Source organism: Hemitrygon akajei, unplaced genomic scaffold, assembly GCF_048418815.1.
Source record: "Hemitrygon akajei unplaced genomic scaffold, sHemAka1.3 Scf000157, whole genome shotgun sequence".
Taxonomy (NCBI): domain Eukaryota; kingdom Metazoa; phylum Chordata; class Chondrichthyes; order Myliobatiformes; family Dasyatidae; genus Hemitrygon; species Hemitrygon akajei.
In genome coordinates, this window is record NW_027332043.1 from 110,184 (window position 1) to 136,443 (window position 26,260).

The following is a 26,260-nucleotide window of genomic DNA, read 5'->3' on the forward strand; positions in this document are numbered from 1 at the left end:
GACGTAAACAGCGGCTGCATTATTTTAACTTTTATATAGCTTGTTCCGTCTCAAAGCTGTACTCATGAATGACTGGTGCGAGAAATACCAAGAGTATAGTTAAGCATATAACACCAATAATGTTTTGAAATTGGGGAAAAAGCATTTGGTGATCTGGTTTGGAGTAGCAAAACAATATTCATTGGAATCAGTGGTGACATGTTACAGATAGATAGCACATGCGGAAATTTAGTTTTCGAAATGAGTCGAAGACGAGGCCATTGTCATAAGTTGTGTGTCCTTATTTCTCAGGGTTATGTTATGATACAGTACCATCGTGTTTATCGGTACATCAACAGGCTTCATTGTATTAGCGCTGTTCTGTATATCGATGCATTGCATACAATCCAGAAGTAAATATGATCAGATCATTATCAAAGGAACTTTGGCATTGGGAAAACACAGCTTGAGGCAGCGTCTAATCCAGCTAGACATTCATCTTCCATTCTGCACAAAATACTTCCAATTTTCCCGGACTTCCCTGAAGTCTTAGTTTCTAAAAATAGAATGCTGAACTTTGTAATAAAAAAATCTATTCTGCTTTTTATCTCCACTCTTCACTGCCAGCTCTGCTGAATAGACAGTAAATACAGAAATCTTCATCGATTCCACAACATTCTTCCCACGTGCATCTCCATAAGGTAGGATACGTCCTAATAGGCCATGGGAATGTGTCCATATTAATGTCCTTCAAAACTCTTAATAACATCTACCTCTTTGTTTCACAATTCAGTAGCTTATTCTAACAGCACACTCCGATCTCACTTTCCCTGTATCTTCCCTTAGTGAATATAAATGCAAATAATTGATTTTGTCCTTTGCCGACATCCTCTGACTCCTAGCACAAATTACCTCCATGCTCCTTCAGCAGTAATACCCTCTCCATAGTCAGTCTCTTGTTCTGAAACTGCAGCATATGTAGTTAGTATTCTTCTTGAGCAAGATGTTAAGATCGTTCTGAAACCCTTGGTGGTTCTCTTACTTGATTAAGTTCTCTTTATATCTCTGAATACATTGTCCGATTTCATGAGCTATGTTTTTCTTTTTATCCCCCTTAGTGACTAAAACCACAACTTCTTTTGTCCCCTAAGGGCTTTTACTTTACCATCTGTATCATTCAATCTCACTGAACGTGCCTTACCTGACTGCTGGTCATATCGTCTTCAATGGTTTTCCAAAAGTCAAATGTTGACTTTCCAATGTCACCTGCTCGCAATTTACATTTCCAGAATCCTCAGCCACTGCTGTAATTTGCCTTGAGCCAATTCAGTTCTTCTGGTTGGTACCAAATTAGCCCTTATTTCTCACTGCATTGAAAAATAATGAATTATTACCGCCCATTCTAATGTGTTCTTCCACAGAAATATTAGTCATCCTGACACATTCATTTCCCAAATGGAAACTCCAGTACTGTCACACGCTTTAAAAAATAAAACACTCCTAGATGCAGCTGAAAAACTCTGCCTCAAAAAAAGTTTGTTTCTTGATTTGTTTGCTGTTTGGTTTTGCAGCAATGCTGTTCTCACTAATATTGGTAAGGTAAAATTAAACACGACAACACATTTGACTCATTTAAATCAGTCATAATCTGTCTGCAGATCTGCTCCCATGCTTCTACTGGATATTGGGAATTAATAAAATAATCACACCAGTGTAACTCATTTCAGATTTACTCACTTTGCCTCAGGGGACGAATGACTTCTCTGAGTAAAGCAGTAAAATTTTCTCTAATTACCCGTAAAACTTCTCTAATATTTTTATTTCCCATCCTATCACTTCTAACATATAAACATTATGGGACGTTGAGTTGGCAGATTAGTCCCAATCATCATGGCTGTATTATGGAGTGAACGCTATATTTGAAAGCATTAATCTCGGTTCTGAATCTTCAGCCTAACCTATGATACTCGTTGATTAGAGATAAACTTACTTCAATCTATAATGCCCACTATATTCATTAAGCGCTCCCTGCCTGCCTTTGTCAGGCCGACTGTACTTACAAATGCAATCTGTGAAATTTAGAACCCCTCCTGTTCAACTGCAGCCCATTTTCCCTGCACAATTCCCTGCTTCTTCATGAAACGCTTATTAACAAAAATTTCTGAAGCCCCCATTCTGCTCTCTATTCCAATTATTTACATCGTTAGTACATGGTACCGTAAGTAATACTCTGAATACAACTCCGGATTTCCTGCCTTTTAACTCCAGGCTAACTCCCGAAATTAAGTTAGCAGATCTCGAGCTTCCTTCATGGCTATGACTTTGGTTTCCAAATGAAAGACGAATCAACGCAGCGCACTATCTCCATTGGAATATTCTGTGTCTCCTCAGAGACATCGTATATTCTGGAATAAGTGAGGCAACATATCAGGCTGAATTTAGGTTTGCGATCACAGAAATCTCTTCCTGTACCGCTGAATTTAGAATTCCCTCTCGCATTTGCTCGACTGGACCTTGTCTGCCTTGCAATTCAACAATGGCTGACGTGGTTCCTCTCTGTGACTGTTGCTGCTAGTTTTCCTGAGGTGACCTGTAACTCAACAACATATAAATGGTATATTTGTTTGATCTGCATACCCCCAGGGCACCCCATCAATGCATGCAAGACGCACACATCCCCCGTCAGACACAAATCTATAATGGCCTGCTAAATACCTGAACCGACTAACTACAATTGTCTCTGCTTCTAGCTGGTCAATGGCTCCAGCTTTCATTCCAAACACCGCATCATGCCTCCGAAGAGCTGCATCTGAAGATACATTTTCAGACGTAATCTTCAGGGACGCTTGAATACTCCGTCATCTCCCAAACCTGACAGAAGGATCGCATCACTATACAGAGTGTAATTACTGTTCATCCAACAAAATAAAATTCAACTAAATGAACAAATAAATAGAAAAAAAAACTTATTTTGCTGTTACGTTGTTGCACCTTGCCCATTACAATGAAGTCTGGTATCTGATAACAGATATCTGGTTTCCTGGCGTCCCTGAAGATGATGCCTGATGAAATATATCCAGTTGCAGCTCTTCAGAGGCAGCACAGTGTAGTTGGAATGAAAACAGTTGAAACCTTGATGTCATTAGTGACGCCTGGTATTGATCAGCGCCCGCAGTTTAGCCAACTAGCCGCATATCTATCACAAATTCATCAAAATAGCTGCCACTATACCGCGGACCTTCCCTTTTGTTTTGAGTACAAAACAAGTCATTATTTACATTATAATTATATAATGTTAATTATACCTGCTGCATTTGCTCAATTAGTCATCATTTTCAATCACATTGGCGCCTCTTTGCCTCCTCGCTTTCTGAATTCCCTCACTGAAAAAAAAATGCCTGTCGTCAGTCTGTTTCCAATTTATTCTCTGCATCAGCTTGCCGCTCACGCTAAACTATGGAGAAGGACTAAGTCAGTGAACTGGGGCATATGAGAAACTTGATTCGGGTGAGAGACTGATTGAGCGAGAGCATCTCCATGGAATAAACTACCGCGAAATAAAGCATCGTGCAAAAAAAAATTAAAAAAAATTATGAAGAGGGAAACTGAGAACTCAGTGTCATAGACTCACAATCATTTTAAGACGTGAAAAAAAACATACTAAGTTCTGGAATGCGTTCTAATATTCCTAGAGATTTATGAATTCCTGCTGAAGAATTTTCGTTTTGTAGAGATATGTTTCAGATAATTCCATGTATCATCGGAGAAAGGTATACAGCACTCCTTTATAATTTCATTGGTGATCTTGCATGGGGATAACATAAAATAATCCGCTTGAAATCGAGAGACATAGATGGACAAGTTGACGAAAGAATGAAGTATTTTTGTATTGCAACCCCCACCCCCATCTCCGCACCGGAAGCTGATCAGCAAGGAACATGAATTCAAGAAGTATTCAAAAAGGTGTGATACTTCATGCAAATAATGATAGTGTGAGTCGGGACAGGATCGCTGAGCAAATTGTTAATGTGCTCAACAACGTGGTGTTGGGAAAATGGGAGTTGAGTAATCTGGTCTCAGAGAAAGCTCACCAGATCTCAAACAAAGGTACAGGACAGGATATGTTTTGATGCACACATCGGGTCGGTGATTCATGGCCTTTTCAGTTTCTCACAGCTCATTGGTTTCTCACAGCCAATGAAGGAAGATGGCCCCATCATGTCCATTAAAGGGCAAGAGTTATCTCATTGGTGCGTTTCAGCGAATTACAGGTCACAACTCAATATGTGAAATTTGACAGTTCAGAGAGAAATACTGAGTACTCGGCGAAAAAAAATAAGTTCTGATGAAGTGGAACGTGAGAAGGTTTTGGAGAGATTCTTCGCTGTCTGCAGTACCGGCTCCTTTAACATTCTGGAGAAACCTTTCTAAATGACCACCGCAATAATGTTGCACACTGTTGTGGCACTGACGATGATGCATATCTGGACTAGTGAGTATATTGAGAATATGGTAATTATTGGGCAATGCAGAGATATATTATTATTAATAATAAACTGTTCACATGTGCACGTTTATAGCAATCCGACTGAATATTGAGTGGAATGGAAAGAAAAACACAGAATTAACGTTATGATTAAGCAATGATTATATATTGAAACATTTGGTTCCCCTCCGAATTTCCCGTGTGAAGGAAAGCTTAATCTGTTTGTATGATAAGAGTAAAATGGCTGAATGGATCAGGAATCAGGCAGATTTCTTCGCAATTCATGACGATGAAGATTGAACACTGAGATTTGTTTACTTTTCCGCTTCAATGAAGATGTTTTTTTATTCCATTGTTTGAGCAAGTTCTCGTTGGAATTGCTGACGTTAGAGAACTGTTTTCATTAATTATATGGACTTACACGTTTGAACCTCCTAATGAGAATTTTGTGAAATGGTCACTCTGAAATTGCACCTACACTAAGGGAGCAGTCTCAACACCAAAATTATCCCTCCGCAAACCAGCGTCTGTTTTCAAATGATATTCCAAACAGACTATAAATCGGAAATTCTTAGAACTGGAGAAAAATTTATGATAGGAATCTATGCATCGGCGTCCGGAATGAATAACTCAGTGAATGCGCGTCGCACACAAAGCTGCCATTGTTCCTGGCTGAAGACTTGTGCAAAACCCTGTTTCTGTTATTTATTAGTTACAGCTTTTTCTGTCACCATCTGTTATATTCAAGTAAAGGAATTTGAAAAATGTAGTTAGACTTAGATTTTTGAAACGTTTTACAACCTTGAAATCATTCTGCAATACAGTGAACATTTACTAATATTTTTGGTTTTATTCTTCAATCATTCGAAGATTTGTAATTTTAATCCCCCATAAGGTGATGGAATGTGATTCGTTATCTATGATCTTATATTGCATTATGTATCACATTTTATATTTAGCTTTCTCTTTCATCACGCGTCAGGAGAAATGCAACTAAACATTTTGTTTTGCAGTTCATATTCCTGTGTTCAGTGCATGGATGCGACGAAGCACAGTTAGTGACATGTTGAAATTTATATTCTTAGTCCCTGTCTTGGTTTAAGTAATGATTTAGATTCTCGTGGAAAATGCGACGATTTTTTTTACCTCCTTTCAAGCACTTTGTATAAAAATGTTTAATACTTGATTGCCGTATCAAATGGAAACACCCAGGGAAACTGGGTCACCAAAGAATTGCGAAATCCACTTAACGCTCAGGCAGAATGAGCAAAATTTATGAAAAGAAAAAATGAAATACAAATAACTCTTGTCCGCAGCTTTATCTGTCTTGTGTTTTTGACTTTATTTCTCTTCTGTTGAATATCCCGCCCAACATCCTATGACCACACAGTCTAATCCCACTACTTCACAAACAAATCTAATTCTGCATTTCTCATTTCAGGCCGCTTCGGGGATTGTCAGCCAGAACCGTCAGGTAACTTTGCTAACTTTTCACTGCGCGAAGGGCTGGGCGATTACAACTAATTGCTATTGAAACTACATCTGATAGGTGACTGCACCATTACACTTAAGAGCAGAATTAGTTCATTCAACCCATCGAGTCTGCTCTGCCGTTCCGTTATATCTGATTCGGGTTCGCACGCGACCCTATACATCTGCCTTTTCGCCATAACCTTTAATGCCCTGACTAACCAGGAAACTATCATCTCCCGCTTTAAATATAACCAAGAACAGCCTCTGCCGAAGCGTGTGGCAGAGCATAACAGAGATTTACTACCGTCTGGCTAAAAAGATCCCTTCTTACCTCTCTTTTAAAGCGACATCACTCAATTTTGAGGCTGTGCGCTCTAGTCTTGGATACCCCACTATAGTAACCATCCTCTCCTCGTCCAACTTCGTCCATTCAACATTCGGTAGGAGTCAAAGAGATTCTGCCCCTCCGCATTCCTCTCAATTCCAGTCAGTACAGACAGAAACCTACCAAACGCTCCTCATATGTTAACCCCATTTTTCGTGAGGAATCACCCTCGTGAACCTCATCTGAACTCTCCCTAATGACAACACATATTTTCTGAGATATGCGGCCGAAAGTGTTGACAATACCCCAAGGGGACCTGACAAGGGTCTTGTAAAAACTCAGTATTACCTCATTGTTGTTTTTATTCTAATACCCTTGAAATAAAGGTCTATTTTGATTCTATGCCGCAGACTGAATCTGTAAATTAGCCTTCTGGGAATCTTGCACGAGTCATGCAAAAAACAGTAATTTTTAAGTGATCTCACCATTTAGCTAATAATTTGCTCCATTGTTCATTCTACCAAAATGAATTCTCATACATAATATCTCATCAGCCTCTTGTTTGCCCGATTTTCCAATTTGTCTACGTTACTTCTGCAATCACATTGCTTTCTCGGCATTAACTGCTCCTCATACTATCTTCGTACCATCGTCAGACTTTGCCGCCAAGTCATAAGTTCTATTATCTAATTCATTGCCAAACAATGTGAAAAGTAGTGGCCCCAATACTGACCCACGAGGATCACCACTGGCAACCAAAATAAAATGCACCCTTTATTCCCAGACGCTGCATCCTGCCTGTCAGTCATTCCTCTGCCCATGCCAGTATCTTTCCGGTAAGGAAATAGGATTTTATTTTTACTTGGGACGATAACTAGTCATCTCCAGGAAGGGCAGATAACAGAGAAAGTACTTTCCCTGACCTTATTTTTCCCCAGGTTTAAATAAGCTTTCATTGTTAAATTCATCCTCTTGCTGCTGATGCTGACGACACGAGAAGTCTCAGTTCGACTCTTTCCAACAAATTTTGGTTCCTATTACCCAATAAATGTTGATTGTGTGCAGTAGGACAATGACAGATTAGCAGATCTGCCGCTCTCCGAAGAATGCATATACCCGTGTCTTTTGGGGAGTGACCCGATTCTTCTCCTGGGACGACAGACTGCCTCTAGCTCTCAGTCGTCAACTAGTTTCTTGTCTTTCTGTCACGTTAAGCAGCTCAAAGGGGTTTCCCTATCCTGATCCCCCGCTTGATCATACGTTTAGCATGCAGAATTTGGAAATTTCAGGCGTCGTTTAATCGCGTACGCGATGAGCCGAGCGCCAATTGCCCCCAGCTTAAACCGCTGTTTACCGTGGGTGGTTATTTTCTGATATTTTCCAGAAAGCGTGGAGTTGAGATTGGTGAATGGCGGCAGTCGATGCGATGGGAGATTGGAGATTCAGTACAAAGGAAACTGGGGGACTGTGAATAGTAATTCATGGGATATGCCGGACGCGAATGTGGTGTGTCGGCAGCTGGGCTGCGGCGCTGCACTGAAAGCCTATGATTATGGTCGCTATGGGGAAGGATCCGGACCTGTTTTCACGACGAACGTTCAGTGCGGTGGGAGCGAGGCCGCTCTTCAGGAGTGTAAATCAGATCCATGGGGTGACACTGGCTATTCACACAGTCAGGATGCTGGTGTTGTTTGTAAAGGTAAAAGTCAGGTTTTTATATCGGCGGTCCCGCGATTTTGATGTCCTCCGGCCTATCACTAATGTCAATACTCAACAGAACGTCCTCGGCGTATCCTGTACTGATGTTAAACAGCGTAAACATACTTGTCAGTCTGCACAACTACACGATCATATGACAAGGTCGAACAGCATCTGTAGTGGGAGACCATGAGACATAGGAACAGAATTAGACTATTTGATCCAATATGTCTGCTGCGCATTCAGTCACGGCTAATCATTTCCCCCCTCCTCAGCTGAACTCCCCCGCCTTCACTCTGTAAGTTCTCTTGCCGTGAACATCAAGAGCTTATCAAGTTCTATGTTAAATATCCCCAACGATCTGGCTTTCAGCGCAGTCTTTTGTAATAAATTCACACATTTACCTCCCTCTCAGCATCTCTGTTCTATGTGGCCGTCCCTAATTCGTGAAGCTGCTCCCTCCTGTCCAAGAGTCCTCCGACACGAGAAACGTCCTTTTCGCATGTTTTCAGTCGAAATTTTCACTGAGATCCCCTCCCCATCCTTCTAAATTACAGCGCGTACAGATCCGTGGAATTAAACCTTCTTCTGTGAGAATCCTTTCATTCGTGGACTCATCGTCGCAGCTTCCTCTGAACCTTTTTCAATACCAGCGTATCTTTTTCTCAGAATGGGAGCACCAATCTGTTAACAGTGCTTAAGGTGAAGCCTCGCCAGTGCGTATAAAGCCTCAGCATCACATCCCTGCGCTTTTATTTTCTAGTCGACTGGAAATGAAGACGCTAGAGCAAAATAATGCGATTGTCCTACTCACCACCGACTCAGCCTGCAAGTTAACCTTTTCGGGTGTTTTGCACCAGGACTCCCAGGTCCCTTTACAGCTGAGAATTTGTTTTGAATTTCGCCCCGTTTAGATAATAGTCTGCACCTTTATTTCTATTACCAAAGATTTTGAAAATATATTTCCCTTCATTGTATTTCATTTGACACTTTCCTCCCTGTTCTCCAATGTGTCGACGTCCTTCTGCAGCCTGCAAGTTTCCTCAACTCTACCTGTCCTTCCACCAATCTTCATATCATCTGCAAACCTGACAACAAAGCCACCTATTTCATCATCTAAATCATTGACATGCAGCGTAAAAAGAAGCAATCCAGAAACCCAACCCTGTGAAACACCACTGGACAATGGCAGCCAACTGAAATGGCTTTCCCCACTCGCTGTCTCCTGGCAGTCAGCCAATGATCTGACCGCGAGGATATCGGCACCCTTCGGGTTCAGGGACAACCCAACACTTTGGTACAAGTCGTATTTCCCCCAGCAGTGATCCCAATTACCGAAGAACCTGAAGCTCTATCCCCTGCACCAGCATCTCAGCCGCACATTAATTTATCGCCGTCTGGACTGCACAAACTCGAACCAGAAACGTCTGGAATTTGATGATCAAAGTCAAAATCAATGTGAAGCAGATGATGACCGTTTCCTCATTTCCACCAAATTGTTTTCAGTTGCTCCAAATTCCACAATTTGCAGCCATTCATTATACTGTAATTCAGCACCGCAACAGTTCTTCCCGCTAACCTATAGAAGGGAGCCAACATGATCATTTGATCTGATTTGACACATGGTTTTCCATATCTCTGTGAACATGTTCTTTCTTGATATCTGTCGAAGTGGATTTAAAGTTGCGTGTCTTTAACTGTTTCAACTACTTTCTCTCGCAGTTCGCTCTTGCACCTACCACCATGTGGCTGTCAGGTGCTTTTGATTTTTCCCATCTCTCCTGATACACCTATGCTTTCAATTATTGATCCATTTTAAATGATACTAAATAATGATGACAGCAGGAAATAAGGAAACAACAATTAAATAAACAAATAATCATATAGCTGCCGCGGAATAGACAAATAGATGGACAGATAGACACATAGAAAACCTTCAGTACAATACAGGCCGTTCGGCCCACAATGTTGCGCCGAATATGTTCCTACCTTAGAAATTACTAGGCTTACCCATAGCCCTCTATTTTTCTAAGCTCCAAAACTTTCTTAAAAGGCCCTATTGTATCCGCCTACATTACCGCTGTCCATTCCACGCACTCACCACTCCCTGCTTGAAAAACTGGCCTCTGACATATATTCGGTACTTCCCAGCACCTGAAACCTGTGTCCTCTCGTAGCAGCCAATTCAGCCCTGGAAAGTAGCCATTGACTATCCACCCGATCAATACCTCTCATCATCTTATACAGCTGTATCAAGTCACCTCTCATCCTACGTCGCTCCAAGGAGAAAAGGCCGAGTTCACTTAACCTGCTTTCAGATATGCTAACATACCAATGCGTATGAATATAAAATACGAATTGATCAATTTAACTGCTTATATATTTATTTATTTGTTTGTTTGTTTGCCTATTTAATTAACAAATATATACAGTATCTAAATAAAATTTATATGGAAATGAACAAACAATGGATGCTTCGCGCTTAGGCCATTCCTCAGCGTGAACAGTCAATGTTCGTATTTGTTGTGCTTTGCACCTCTCGATGGTTGCTGACTGATGTGCAGAGATACGCCAGCATTTTCTGTCTGTTGCTCAACATTTCTAGCCTATTCAAAAACTCTTGTGCTAATGATTAATCTGTGTATTTTTTAATCCAGAAAGTAGGAAGGTGAGACTGGAAGGAGAAAGTCCATGCGCCGGGAGACTGGAAGTGAACTATAAGGGATACTGGAGACCTGTCGGTATTTCCCACTGGGACCTGCTGGATGCAACTGTGGTGTGCAGAGAGTTGAGCTGCGGAGACGCGCTGAAAGCCCCACAAGAATATTACTTTACAAATTCTTTTTACAGCATTGTAACCTATAATGTTAACTGCGACGGGACCGAGCCTGCTCTGCGGGAATGTAAATCAGAAGAATGGATTTTCTACAACGATCTTCGACCCGACTATGCCGGAGTAATCTGCGCAGGTAAATCGAGCCCCTTTTCTCTGGGTACACCCTGTCTTTATTGATCCGGGCTGTCCGAGAATCGAAATAACACAAGTTTTCCACTCGCCGTGAGAGGTAGGGTACGAAATTTGGCTGTTTATAGATGATTACTGTCATTGTGAGATAGCATTCTGATTTCAAACACCTACATAAAAACTGGAAATAAACACCAGCAGGAAGGACAGCAAAACAGCAATGGCTGGAGTTTCTGCAAAAAATGAGAGAAGAAACAAAGAAAAAGGTCATCAGGAACGGAAAGATGAAGTATGGAAGGATGCTGGCTACTAATAACAAAAAAAAACTACAAACATTATTAAGTATTGAAAAGTACAGAGAGTTGAAGGTAGATATTGAACCAATAGAAAATGACGCTGGAGATATTGTACTGAGAGACACAGAGATGGCAGAGGAACTAAATGCATATTTTGTATTGTGCTTCACAGTGGAAGACATCTACAGTATATCGGATATTTAAGAGTGTATAGGAAGTGAAGTATGTGCAGTGAAAATTACAACTGAGAAGGTGCTCAGGAAGTTTAATGGCTGAGGATAAATCTTCTGGACCTGATATGATGCACCCTCGGGTTCTGAAGGAATTAGTCGGAGAGATTGTGGAGCCTTTAATGATGATCTTTCAACAGTCGAAAGATTCTGGTATTGTACCGCATGACTGGAAAATTGCAAATGTTACGTTACAATTTCAGAAGGTTGTGTGGCAGCAGAAAGAAAACCAGAGAACAGTTAGCTGATATCAGTAGTTGGGAAGTTGCTGGAATCTATTGATAGGGGTGAGATTACGGAATACCTGGAGGCACATGACAGGATAGGCCAAAGCCAGCATGGTTTCTTGAAAGAAAAACATCCTGCACGATTGAACTATTGCAATTATTTGAGGAACTTAAAAGCAGGGTAGACAAAGGAGATGTAGTAGAAATGCTGTACTTGGATTTTCAGAATACCTTTTACAAGGTGCCGCACATGAGGGTGCTTACCAAGATAAGAACCATAGAATTACATGGGAGTTACTAGCATGGGTGGAGCATTGGCTGTTCGGCAGAAAACAGATCTTATGGCTGCCGATTACCAGGGGAGTTCGACAGCGGTCGGTGTTGGGACCGCTGCAGTTTACGATGTATGACAATGATTTGGACTATGGAACTACTGGACTTGTGGCTAAATTTGCTGATCATACAAAGATAGGTGGAAGAGCGTGTAGTGTTTAGAGCAGGGGTGGGCAAACTTTTTGACTTGTGGGCCACAAAGGGTTCTAAAATTTGACAGGGGGGCCGGACCAGGAGCAGATGGACGGAGTGTTTTGGTAATACACCTCATAAGAGAAAATAATATATCATGGGATATGTAGAAAACATGTGCTTTAATTTCAATTGAAAATGAACAAATGCATTACAACAAAATATCTGTCTTTGAAGTCCCGTGGTATTTAGCTATTTATTGAAATGACTTTTAAAACACAACATTAAATGAATAAAATACAGCTTTTTTTTATTAGTAACAGTTATCATTTTAAAGCACTGAAAATTCTGTTATCCTTCAAGTTATTATCATCATCACTCTCCTCCTGACTGTCTTTATTTCAAAAACGGTGGGAGATGCAGGTCTACTTGTCCTGCTCCTTCTTATTCAATTGTCCCCTGTGCCAAAACTCAGCAACGACCAGCACAAGGACAGAACAGTGACAGCGCGCCAGTATGCGGAGCACGTTATTTGATCTGGAGCGCATTTTTATTTTGAGAACGTACGTGCGCCTGCGCACTACTCATGTCTATCACTTAACAGAAATGACATGTAACATGTAAGGCTTATTGAAAAAAATATTTTCAAATGCATTTTTTACATAACACAACGAAGAAACTTATTTTTAATTTCAGTGGGAACAGTGTTGTTGGTCTCCCTTTTTAGCCAGCGCATCAAAGTCTAGATTTAGTTTTGTTGTGGCGATTCTCAGGATGGATCTGAGGTGTTGGTCAGTTAACTTGGATCTGTGGCTGGCTTTGTTGATGTTCATGACGCTGAACGCCTGTTCACACAAATAGGTCGAGCCGAACAACGCCAGCATCTTCTGTGCCGTCCTCCGGACACAATACACCTGCTGTCTCCACCATACATTCTTTTAAAAAGTCGCCTTCAGACAGAGGCTTGCTGGCCTTTGCTAATTTAAATGACAGCATAAAACTCGCCTTGGTACTTGACTCATGAATGGCAGTTTGACGATGAAAAAAATTTTGTTCAGCCTGTAAATTAGCTGCCAACCTCTGAGCATTAGCTACCCGTTCTTTCGTTGACTGGTTGCTAGCATAGTTGGCATGTTTTGTGGCAAAGTGACGGCTGATATTATATTCTTTTAAAACCGCCAAGGTCTCTTGGCATATCAGGCATCCAACAGTTGATCGGTGTTCGGTAAAAAGATATTTAGTTGTCCACTCCTTATTAAACACCCGACATTCTCTATCCACTTTTCTTTTCTTAGCTCCACTCATCTTTACAGAAGGGGTGAGAGGTCAAAGAGTAAAGCACAAATGTGGAATAATACGCTGCACCTCAACAAAGGTCAATGTATATAGAGAGCGTCATCTATTGGGAAAACGCCAGAAGTGAGAGGAAAAAACGTTAACAAGGTTTATTAATATAATTTTATCAAGTTCTGCGGGCCGGATTAAAAAGCTTAACGGGCCGCATATGGCCCCCGGGCCGTAGTTTGCCCATGCCTGGTTTAGAGACTTAGATAGTTTAGGGGAATGGTCAAATACGTGACAAATGAAATACAAAGTTCGAAAGTGCACGGGGAAGAAATAAACGGGCAGACTATTATTTAGATGGGGAGAGTATTCAAAATGCATAGATGAAAAGGGACCTGGCAGGCCTTGTGCTGGATACCATAAGGTTAACCTTCAGGCTGAGATGGTGCTGAAGACGGCAAATGCAATTTTGTCATTCGTTTTTAGAGGTACAGAATATAAGAGCTGGGATGTGATGTTAAGGGTCTATAAGGTAGTTGCAGACCACATAGTGTATTGCACGCAATTTTGGCCTCCTTATTTTAGAAACGATATACTGACATTGGAGAGATTCGCGAGAATGATTCCAGGAATTGAAGGGCAGCTCTTGGGCTGTGCTCCCTGGAGTTCCAGAGAATGAGGGAGGTTCTTATAGAAACATTCGGAATGTTAAAAGTCCTGAACAGATTGAAGGGTGATTTTAAGCAGAGATACGGATACAGTACTTTCGTCAGAGGATGGTAAATCTGTGGAATTTGTTGCTCTGAGCGGCTGTGGACGCCAAGTAATTGAGTGCATTTAAGGCAGAGGTAGGTAGGTTCTTGATTAGTCACGACATCAGAGGGTTTGGGGGAAGGCAGGGGAGTGGGGATGACTGAAAAATTGGATCAGCCATGACTGAATGGACCGAATGGCCACACTTCTGCTCCTATATCTTCTGGTCTTATGATCACACTTAGGGCACTGTGAATATCAATCTCCCTCCGGATTAGATCCCACATTCATTCTGTGAGAAAATATGAACATGATTTCAGACCATCGCTATTGCTTGGTATCATTACGAAGAACTGTTTGCCTTTTTAGTTATAACGAAGTATTTTCGACCTCAGAACGTGCGTGTACTCCCTTTTGCGTTGATGACCCCGTCTGTGTGCTTCTGTATTCTTTTCTATTTGGTTCAGATTTGTGTGTACTGCAGCGTTGCGTGTTAAGTTTCAAATCCAAGCACATTTTGCCGTTGTGCAACTGGATTGTCTCGCAGAACCAGTAATTAAGCCTACAGTGTATGAAAACAATGTGAAAAAAAATAGGGTTAATGCAATTCATAAATTACTTTTTCATAGAAAATTATTCCCAGATATTCTCACACTTGAGGGGATCAAAAGCTATCGGGACTGCAGGAACCTGAACAAAATTACACCGCTGGATGAACTAGATTAATCACCAGTCCTGTACAGAGAAAAAAATATGAACAACATCGTTCCATTTCGGGACAATGCTGTAGATTGCCCGAACAGGAAACAGACAGCAAGGGATTCACAGGGAGTGCCTTCAGGCTTCTGTACCAGCTTCTTGATGTTACCAATGGGAAATGCCATGTCCTTGGTGGAGGGAGTCTCTTTAATGATTGACACCGCCTCTTTGAGGCACCGTTCCTTGACGATGTCTTGGATATTACAAAGGCCAGTTCTCATGATGTGACTGACAAAATTTAGAACTTTTTGCAGCTTACGAGATCCTTTCTGTAGCAGACGGTGAGAAGGTCTTAATGGTTTGAAAAGCAAACACGAGGAAATCTACAGATGCTGGAAATTCAACCAACACACACACACTTCGTCAGGAGTCCTGACGAAGGGTCTCGGCCCGAAACGTCGACAGTGCTTCTCCTTATAGATGCTGTCTGGCCTGTGTTTCACCAGCCTTTTGTGTGTATTGTAATGGATTGAAAGATATTCAAATCAATTCTTCATGACTGCGGTCAAGCAATTATCTCTCCATCAAATCCCATGAAGCAAACTCGGTTTACACAGTATCAATTTGTACAACTGAGGCTTACTATGGTTTACATGCTCAGGTTCAGCTGTGATTTCTCCGCCGTTGACAAGGGAATCTGGTCTCATAAAATCCGGACAGCTTACCTAATATATATTAATAAACCGCCTAGCGATTTTTTTAACATGATTCTTCGATATTACTAACCTCTATTTGGTTAATTTGAGCAGTCCTTAATTATTAACTAACTTTTACTAAAACTGGTAATTGCATTTGCTTGCTGGGCTTCCATTGTCTGGAGCCATTTCTGCCTTCTCTTAACGTCGTCAACCGACAGGAACTCCGCAGGACGATATTTGTATTCACTGGGGAAAGCAGATTGTTGGAAAGGCAGGATCTGATTCTGCATATTCTGCATAACGCTGTGATGGGGTAACCCCGTGTTTCGAATATGCTTGATTAATTGTTCAAGTAATTGGGAATATTCTTCATGGCACAGCAGTACACATTAAAGATAATTTGCACAGGGATTTTTATAACAGGCTTTCGTAAAGATGAGGCACACGGGTTGCAAGGCAAGCTGGATCATTTTAATATTCCGCTGCGCTGCAGGAAACAGAATCCAATGAGAGAACAATGTTTGTCTTATTGTTAATCTGTGACCAATTTCCATTCCAAAGGGTGGTGCATGAACTTCTGTTCTGTAGGATGTGCATCAATATCTAGGAAATAAATGTCTGTCGTAAGAATATCAACTGTATAGAGGAAACCAAATCGATAGATATCTAATATATAGTACAACAGGATATGGATGAAACGAGAATATTGTCACTAATCAGAACTTTATACAGCTGTGCTTGATCCACACTTGTGATACAGAAATATTACTGGGAACTGAGTAACTTAATGGAGGCAGATCGGTTAACCGGGGAAAACGTTATATTCAGTAAATTAAGTAATTTTTTTTTTAAAAAGTTTCTCTGTTGATCATCTGTAGACTGAATCATAGAAACATTCAGTGAAACGCGTCTTATAAGTTGGAGATGAACATCGGCCATGATACAACAGAGCTTGTTCACCACTCACCAACCCTGAATAACTTGAACATATTTTGAATGTGAAGAAGCCGGAACATCCCGAAGAAGCCTGCGCGGTCTTTGGCAGAACGGAGAATCAACTTACAGACCGTGGAGGGAATTGGATCTTGATCACTGGCGCTGTACAGAGTTACAGTAAATGCTACGCCAACGTGTGACCCAAGATGAAACGTGGTTTGATTAATGCATAAATATTATAAGAGGGCAAGATAGTTGGACTTTACAATGCTATAAAATACACAACAAACATTTAATCATGTTAATATGGGGACATGTTTTCCCTGACGGACTCTGAATGACATCTTGAATGTACTGACAAAGCAAAAATATGCAAACCCGTGAAAGCTTCTTCCTGATAACCTCTATTCTCTGCATTAAAAAAAAACAAAACAAAACAAAACAAAAAAACAAAAACAATAATCTACCTCTTCTGATCTGGTTATATCTTGCAAACCATTTTTGTTTGTCAATTTCGGAATGCTATCCCTAAACGGGTGGTAAACAAACGCAGAGATACCAAACTCTGGCAAAGATAAATGCATTTTCGTTAGTTACAGGAGATGCACCTGAAGATTCGGGGAGTTTAATGCAAAGCCTTTATTTATGTTGACTGCAATGACAAACGCGTATTGAGAACAGTAAACTGTATGAAAGGTGTGTAACACTCGCTTCGACTAGAGGCTTGATCTCGGGGGTGATAACCCCCCGGCCCGGCCAAACTTAGGAAATCTCGTTTGGGTAGATGCTGCGCGATGTGTCCCCTGTTACAAATCAGTACCCCGAAATAAGAAACAGTGCACAATATGCGATTAAATGATTAAGTTTATAACTTTGCATTGACTATGTGGTTAGTAGAGTGACAACATATAGAAAAAAAGGGTGCCAATCTTATTAAACAGTTTGTGCACAATCGTTGGAGCTCAGGCAGTAGTCTTCCTTCCACCATCCGATCTTCTCCGAGCGTCACCCACCTACGGACGCCCGCTCGGAGTCCACTCCGTCTGGCGGCCAACCGAATCTCCCCATCGCGTCTTCTCTATTCATCCCTTTCTCGCCCTCTGTCAAAAGCCCGCGAAAGCAACTGCTTCCACAATCAGAAGACACGGCAACAATCTCTTATTGGCTAGCCACTGAATTCCAAAGTCCCGTTATCTCTAATCATAGCACAAACATTGCTGCTACAGACAAGCCATTACCTTAGCAGTAGAACATTACACAGAAGCCATTACATTAGCCTTAGTAGTGAAGCCGTACAGCGTGTTACATGTGCAATATTGGAAGTGGATTCTATGTGAGTGTTTGTATGAATTTCGTATAATGCGCTTTGACGATTTTCCTCGAGGTGTCATCTGTCATGAAACTGAGGTTTTCGGAAAGCTAAACAAGAGAATCGACGAGGCAAGGCGGTAAATGTTTCCTCCATGACATTTATGGAAGTTTGGTCCATAAAGTTAACTCACGTGGTATCGCTGCTGGGGTATCTATTTCAATACCAAGCTTTATTGTTGATAGGACACAGAGAGACACACTGAGGTATTGTTTTTATCTTTCAGTTTTGCAACCGAGGAAAATCATTGTCCTTGCGTTTGTCGTACCGCTTAACGAATTGCGTTGCTATCCAGATATAATGATTGATAGCTCTGTTGCTGACATCCAATTACTGATACATTGGTTTGTTAAGAATATCGCCGGCATTTACAGCTGGCATTAGATCAAGTAGTAAAATGCGGAAATGATGCATATTGTTCTATTTTACGAAATTAGAAGAGATGCGATAATATAGAATTATTAAGGTCTTTTGCTAAATATAGAGAACTCGGGGTGAATACTTTGCTTACCGGCAATGACATGCCAATTAGAAATTGGTATAATTTATTTGCATCATTGGCCGAAGATTTGAGCGTGATTCTGCTGAGGTAAGGCTGTACGCTATCTTCATGCCAATGCACTTTTAAAATTTTAAGATAATTATAATCGACGTGATATGTGAATGCTACTATTAATCTTAACCGGATGTAGAAAAGCATCTGAATGATATTGCATGGACAGCCTGAGATCTTTTAACAATAGATAAAGCTATTTTTCACTAAAGCAGACTGAGATGTTACCTTATAGGGCATATAAAAATAAAAACATGACTCGTTGCATAGTCAGCAAGTTCGGCATCGGGTTAATTGCCGTGGATTGTCTCTCCGGAAAGCAGCGCCTTTCTGCGGCCGACTCACTGGCCGGAGTGCTCGGGAAAAACGATACAACAAACTTCTAAAATCGTAAGTCAGCGAGTTGTTTGTTATGTCCCCCTCTCACTGTGAAAGGGGGACACTCTTGTTCCCCAATTAGGGAGAGAGCGAGCCTGTGATATGACACATTATCGGGTGCACGTCGTTTTTGGGATACGGCAAGTCTGGGTCTTTATTGATAGTTTGCTGCACGTTTGAGTGGTCGATAGAGGTTGCTGATGTTTTTTGTTGGTGGGTGGGGTTATCGCTGCGTTGCAGCTGCTTGTGCGGGGGAGGGGAGCTGGATGTGTTTCGGGGTTCCAACGTTTTAACTGTTATTCAGACTTTAGGACACTCCTCTGTTTTCGTCGATGTTTGCGAAGAACAATAATTTCAAGATGTATATTGCCGACATTTCTGTGACATTAAATGTAACTATTAAGACACTGGAAATCTACAGTAGCCAACAGAAACGCTGCTGGAACACAGCACATGGTCTCAGCATCCATGCAAATGAGTAAACGATTCGGCGAACACTTCTTGGAACAGTTTGGAAAGGGGCAGTCGTCTGAATGAAAAGATGGGAGGTGGTGAGGAAATATAGCTGGAAGTTGGTATGTGAAAGCAAGTGGGTGGGAAAACAATAGAGATGCGTAGAAGGAATCTGCCACAAGAGGGTAGTGTCACTTCAGAGAAATGGAAAGAGGAGGGATAGCAAGGGATGTGCTAGGTAGGTGAGACGCCATAAGAGGCTAGAGTGGGGAATTGATGACGAGGGGAGGGAAGTGACTGTTTTTTTACTCCAAGGATAAAAATCCATCGGCATAAAATCTACAAGAATAGTAAATGAGGTGTTGTTAATTCAACCCGAGTGTGTCCACATCGTGGCACAAGTGGAGCTGTGGACCATCAAGTTGCAAGAGGAGTCGAAATTAAATTGTTGGCCTAAGGGGAAGTTCCGCTTGTCAGATAGAAAAATGAGCTGCAGATTGATGAGGTTTCACTAATGTAGTGGAGGCAGCACAGAAACCATAGTTACATTAGACGAACTTAGCATTTCGTAGGGGATGTGTTACATGTCTGGAAGGACTCGGTGCATCCTGTTATGGAGGGGAGGAAGGAGGTGAATGAACAAGTGTAGAATTTTGGCTGCTTGTAGGGATAAATGCCCAGAGAGAGAGAGATTAGAGGGGAGGCATAATTGGAGAAGGGAACTACGGAAGGAGTGATGCCTGTGGAAAGCGTCGTGTGCATACCTAGGACGGGAGGCATAAAAATGAATTTAGTGGTAGGGTCCATTTAAAGGTGGTAGAAGTTACGAAAATCATAAGTTGGATGTGAAGCCTCAGCGTTACCTACTTTCATCTGTAGGGAACAGCATCACTGCATTTTCTTTCCAAGGTAGGGGCCACCGTAAATATAGAACCTACGTATAAGATGACAGATGGACTGGCAAAAATGTTCAGATGGACGAAGTTCGAGAATCTTTTGGAATGGCATTTTTGCAGAAAAGGTTGTGGAACATAGAATAATTGTAAACAAACTGACAAAACTCACCAACCATTATTTCTTTGAATGACAGTGCAGTCGGATAAACAGGGGATTCTTCTTCCCATCAAATCCAGAACACTATGCCGTCAGTTTTGACTTAACTTAATCACCGTGTGTGCATTCCTCACTTTTATAGAATTCTGAATGAGAAATATTGAATGTGGACTGCTATTTTTTAGTCATGGTTTCTTAGTCGAAAATCCAGACTAAGTTTCATCAGATTTCATGTTTGAAGTATCTGTCTCCTATATATAATGCTTACTTCATTTTTTGTTATTATACACATGTTTTTCAGTGAATACTTGTCTCCAACATAGGGTGACGATGGGGAAGTTACAGTTTTTTAAAAAATTCCATTTCTGTGTACTCCCTTTGAGGAAAATGAATGATGCTTTTGGAATTCCGATACAAACGGATGAAGATGATGATGATGGTGTTGCTGCTGCTGTTGTTGCTGATGATGATGATGATGATGATGATGATGATGATGATGATGATAATAATAATAATAATAATAAAGTTCTTACTTTTTTTCTTAATTATAATGATATTTTCACGCCTGTGTTATCATACCATAAGAGTGGTAATATAATTTCCTCTAGTAGAAAGAGGATAGAAAAAATAAAAAAAAAATAAACTTGTTAAGAATCTGTTATCTGGCCTTTATTATCGACCAAAGAGAGAGTAATTTTGATACTCAGATCCGAAATCCCATGATGAAACTTGGCCGTGGAAAACCTCGTCATCTGTTTGAGAACCAATTGAAACCAATTTATATGCAATGAACGCATACTGTTGAAATGTTCATTTTCCTAACTGTGCTTCATATCGTTCTCAGATCACCGAGTTCCAAGATTGGTGTTCGGAAATGATGAATGCTCGGGAAGACTGGAAGTGCAATTCGGAGACACCTGGAAAACGGTGTGTGATCTGCACTGGGATATGAATGATGCCAGCGTGGTGTGCAGTCAGCTTCAATGCGGAGTTGTTGTTGCTGTGCGGGGAGGAGCTTATTTTGGGGAAGGAACAGGACATGTTTCGACTCATGTCTTTGAATGTCAGGGTAATGAGTCGAGCCTATGGGACTGTCCATTTTCCTCAGGAACTCATCGTTGCACCCATGAGAATGATGTCGGTGTGATCTGCTCTGGTGAGTACCTAGGATCCAGATATCTGTTACCGATAATTGCCCCATTAGCGATTTGCAAATTGCGTCAGCGGAGCACTGTTCGATATGATTTTCATCCGACATTGACGGACAGATTAAGAGGGTGAAAGTGCCGGAAGAATGAAATAATGATTGACTTCAATTTGGTTTCAGCAAAAGAAATTAGGATATTTGTTATCTGTTAATAAGTTGAAAACAAAAATCACCAACAACAGCACAGCAATTTCGCTGATAAAACCAGAAAGCCCAGAACAAAGGAAGTTTGTAGATTCGCCCATTTACTCCTGCATCAAGACACTGAGTGTCCTTAATAACGTGGAATTTGTTTCAGCGGGGGACTTAATGGCTGGCGTTATGCACGATGATACTACTCTCAGAAAAACGTGCAGGTTAAGATGCGTTAAGTTCACAAAGATAAGCATGCAGAGAAATACGCATTTCTATGTTTGAAGGAAAATAGTTGGTCATGCAGCGTTATTATAAATTAAACAATACATTATCGCAGTGCAAAATATATTAAAAATGTGAACTGGTGTTTTCCTTTAGAAATTGATTGTGAAGTACATGCCGCATTTTTTTCAGCGCACCTTTCAAAGTACACCGTACACCTGAACGTGAAAATTAATAATTCGAATAAATTTTATGATACTGGATTTTGTCACATGTCTGAATACAAACACAAAACTGATTAAACGTTAAAATGCGCAGCTGGTTTTGTAGCTCTATAACGGCTATATCTATTAACACAAAGCAATTAAATATAATTTATTTCAGTACTGATACATTGATGGATTATTGAATATTGACCGAAACAATTCTCCTTTCTTCTGAACGGAACCACACAGATGAATTGTTGTGGAGCTGTAGATGAATACAAACCATTGATTTTGCCGCAGAACTTCAAGCATGCATCTGCACCAGTATAGAAAATACATGATTACAGCGAGATAACTTGTTCCAACAGCCTCGGATTTTACTGCTAGAAATTTAGATATGACGACTGTAAAATGATAAAAAAAAGCAGAAGAATAAATAAAATATCAACTATATAGCTGTTAGTTGACGAAAGATAGCTTGTGAATTCCTATAGTTTATAATCATCAGCGGACACTTGTTGGGACCGAATGTGATTAACAGTTCGAAAGTTGCTTATGAACCTAAGAAATGAGTCGTCAGTGAAATAAACCAACATGGAAAAATGGAAAAGTGCAAAGAAAATATACATAACAAGCAAAGACAAACATCAATTTAATTGCCAATAACGAAAAAGAAATTCGAAAATGTCCCATGTGAGTGCATAATATTTGAATGCATGAAGCATCCTCAAATATTACATATAAATACGAAAATAAATAAATATAATACATGTGCATAACGGCCATTGAGTGGGACAGAACTGCATGAGTCGAATATGGTGCTGAATAATGGTATTTTCAACTTGGACAGAATATAACATGTAGAGTGATGGGCATGAAACTGAACGATCAACAGAATCAGGAGTACTGTACAGAAATCAGACAAGGAAACCCTTCTTCACCTGCATAGCCCAATGTTTGAAACAATAGCATTCATTCTGTTAAATATCCTTCAAAAATGCGAGATTCCTGCCGTAGTATATGCAGATTTTTCACAACACTTTAAATAAACATTTGAAAAATGATTGCGGGTCAAACAGATTTAAAAAATAACATGTCTGCATAGTTCTATACAGTGTTGTTTTCGCGAAGCTCTGCCGAGCAGACGCACTGGATGACGGTCCTATCCTGTGCAAATTCTTTCAATTAGTTTATGTTGCGGTTAATTAACTGACTTCTTTTATGAATAAAACAGGGAATCATGAAGCACGACTCGTTGATGGGGACAACAGATGTTCCGGCCGGGTGGAAGTTCGGCACGGGGACCAGTGGGGAACACTTTGTGATGAGTACTTCAGCTTGGAAGATGCTGCCGTGGTCTGTGAACAGCTACAGTGTGGTGCAGTAAAGGCAACTCCCAGAGATGCATACTTTGGCACAGGAAACGGGTCAATGTGGAAGGATGACTACATTTGTTTGGGCAATGAGTCCCGATTAGCTGATTGTCAAGTCTCAGCGTGGAGTCAGATCAGCTGTTCGCATGGAGATGACGCCAGCCTGATCTGCACCGGTGAGTTGTTGAAGCGTTTGTCTGAATCAAACCTTTCTTTGGTCGTAGAGATATCCATAACAGAGACCAACAAAAAGAAAAGAAAAAGTAACAATTGACTGTATCCAATATTTTCCGGCAAAACTATGTCACGATTCTAAATTTTTGTGGCAACAATCTGTGTTTGCAATTTGGACTGTTTTACTGTGGATATCCAGACCGTGAGTACACAGTGAATAAAACTAAAATGTGAGGAAAAAATATTTGAAAGTGCAGAGAATTATGCCAATTGGTGTTTCAAGTTAATAATTGTAGTACCATTTTAAAATCTGTAAAAATAAAGATGTAATATTTGCAGGTGAATTTACTTATATTATAAACTGTTGAAAAATAATCTTTGCCGCTAATAGCTGAACATATCTGGGATACATTGGCTAATTATTAACTGTTTTACACAATCCCATCCATATTGTAGATGACATTTGGTCTCTGCGGCTGACCGAAGGGGGAAGCCGCTGCGACGGCCAGGTGGAGGTTTACGATAACGGCAGATGGAGCAGAATTCAGGATAACTTCTGGAATATCAATGAAACCAACGTTGCCTGTAAGCAACTGCGTTGCGGTGTGGCCACATCCTCCTCCTACATCGCCTCTGGGCACAGTGGGAAAGACAGGCCCGTGTGGGTGACCGACCTTCAGTGTGAAGGAAACGAATCGCATCTTCAAAACTGCAGGACATCCATATTGAATCGGTCTTCCTCCGACATCATCGGCATTGGCGTCCTGTGTTCAGGTGAATAACATGGAAAAGTGGAAATATTAATTTGTAATATCGTGTGTCTATTAATTATAGATAAATACATTTAGAAACACTGAGACTTGACGATATTTATATCTCCATTTGTTTCATCAAATCGGCGTTGACAATCATTTCCCCTCTTGCAGGGATTCCAATTTATTTTGCTGCACTTGTGTTTTGATAGGTTTATCCTGAAAATTGTAGTAGGTTGTGAGCAAATTTGATGCTATCGTATAAAAAAAGTCATAGGAACAGAATTAGGCCATTCAGCCCATCGAATCTGCTACGCATCTATCAAAGTTGATCTCGGATTACAATCTACACCATGCACCTGCCTTCTGGCCATATCTTTTTATATTCTGTCTGATCAAGTAACGATGAGCTTCCGCCCTAACTGTCCGTACCGACTTGGCCTCCACCGCCGTCTGTGGCATATCATTACAAATATTTACTACTAGATGGCTGAACATATTCCTCTGTACCCTTCTTTTAAACGGGCGCCCCTCAAAACTGAGGCTGCGTCATCTACTTCTGGATACCCACACCATAGGAAACATCCTCTTCAAACCCACCCTATCTTGTCCCGTCAACACTCAGTAGATTTCAATGGGATACCTGTGAGTACAGATCCACCTGCCGGACACACCTCAGATGTTAACACCTTCCTTCCCGGAATCATCATCGTCAATCTTCTCTGCACTCTCTGCAATAAGAGCACACCCTTTCAGAGAGATAGGGCTAAAACTGCTGAGAATACTCCAAGTGCGGTCTGTCTAGTGTCTTATAAAGGTACAATATTTTCTTGTTGCTTTTATATTCTATTCCACTTACGAGCAATGTCAACAATACATTGGTCTTTTGCTCCCACAGACTGAACTTTTAAATTAACCTCTGGTAGTCTTTCAGGTGTACTCTTAAGTCCCTCTGCACCTCTGATGTTTGAAACTTCTCCCCAATTAGATAATAGTCCGCATATTGCTCCTTTTTGTCGAAATACCTTGTCATACGTTTCCCAACACTGTAATCCATCCGCTAATTTTTCTGCCCATTCTTCCAATTTGCCTAACACCTGCTGCCTGCATTTTGCACTCTCAGCACTACCTACCACTACACACTTCTTCGTAACATCAGCAAGCTTTGACCATCAAACCCATCATCCGAATCACTGAAAGCATTGTGGAAAGCAGCGGTCCCAATACTGACCCCGGAGGAACACTGTGCGTCACTGGCAACTAATCAGAAAGGGCCGCTTTCATTCCCACTCGCTGCTTCTTGCCTATCAGCCATTCCATTATCTATCTCCGTTCCTTTCCTAAACGCCGTAGGATTTAATTTTGTTAAGCAACCTTATGTGTGGCACCTTATTAATCGACTTCGAAGGTCCAGGTAAATGACATCCACTGCCTCACCTTTGTCCACTCTGCTTATTACTTCTTCGAAGATCTCTAACACGTATATCAGACAAGATTTCCCTCAGCACAAAACATGCTGACATTGACTTATGTTATCATTATTCTCCAAGTACCTTGGGACATCATCAGATATAATAGAATCCAACACTTTCCAAACCACTGTGGATCGGTAAACTGGACTATAATTCTCTCTTCTTTTCCTTCCTCCTTTCGTAGAGTGATATTTGCAATTCTCCCGTCTTCCAGGACCAAGCCAGAATGAAGTAATTCTTGTAAGGTCACGACCAATGCATCTGTTTTCTCTTCTGCAAACTCTCTCAGAATTCCGGGATTTGGTCCATTACTTATCTACCTTCAGACCTTTGTGTTTTCCAAGTATTTTTCGTTTGAAATATCACTCTCTCCATAACATCCTTTGTCAGACACAGTTG

At 40.9% G+C, this 26,260-nt stretch overlaps 1 protein-coding gene across 1 annotated transcript; it reads left to right on the top strand.

The window, feature by feature from the left end:
- The first annotated feature begins 7,751 nt into the window (after positions 1–7,751).
- LOC140724064 (scavenger receptor cysteine-rich type 1 protein M130-like) lies at positions 7,752–24,419 on the top strand. The gene is made up of 5 exons (XM_073038547.1): positions 7,752–7,962; positions 10,619–10,930; positions 21,165–21,476; positions 23,325–23,639; positions 24,094–24,419. Exons 1-5 carry the CDS (start codon positions 7,752–7,754, stop codon positions 24,417–24,419), a joined length of 1,476 nt encoding a protein of 491 aa, XP_072894648.1.
- Positions 24,420–26,260: the final 1,841 nt, after the last annotated feature.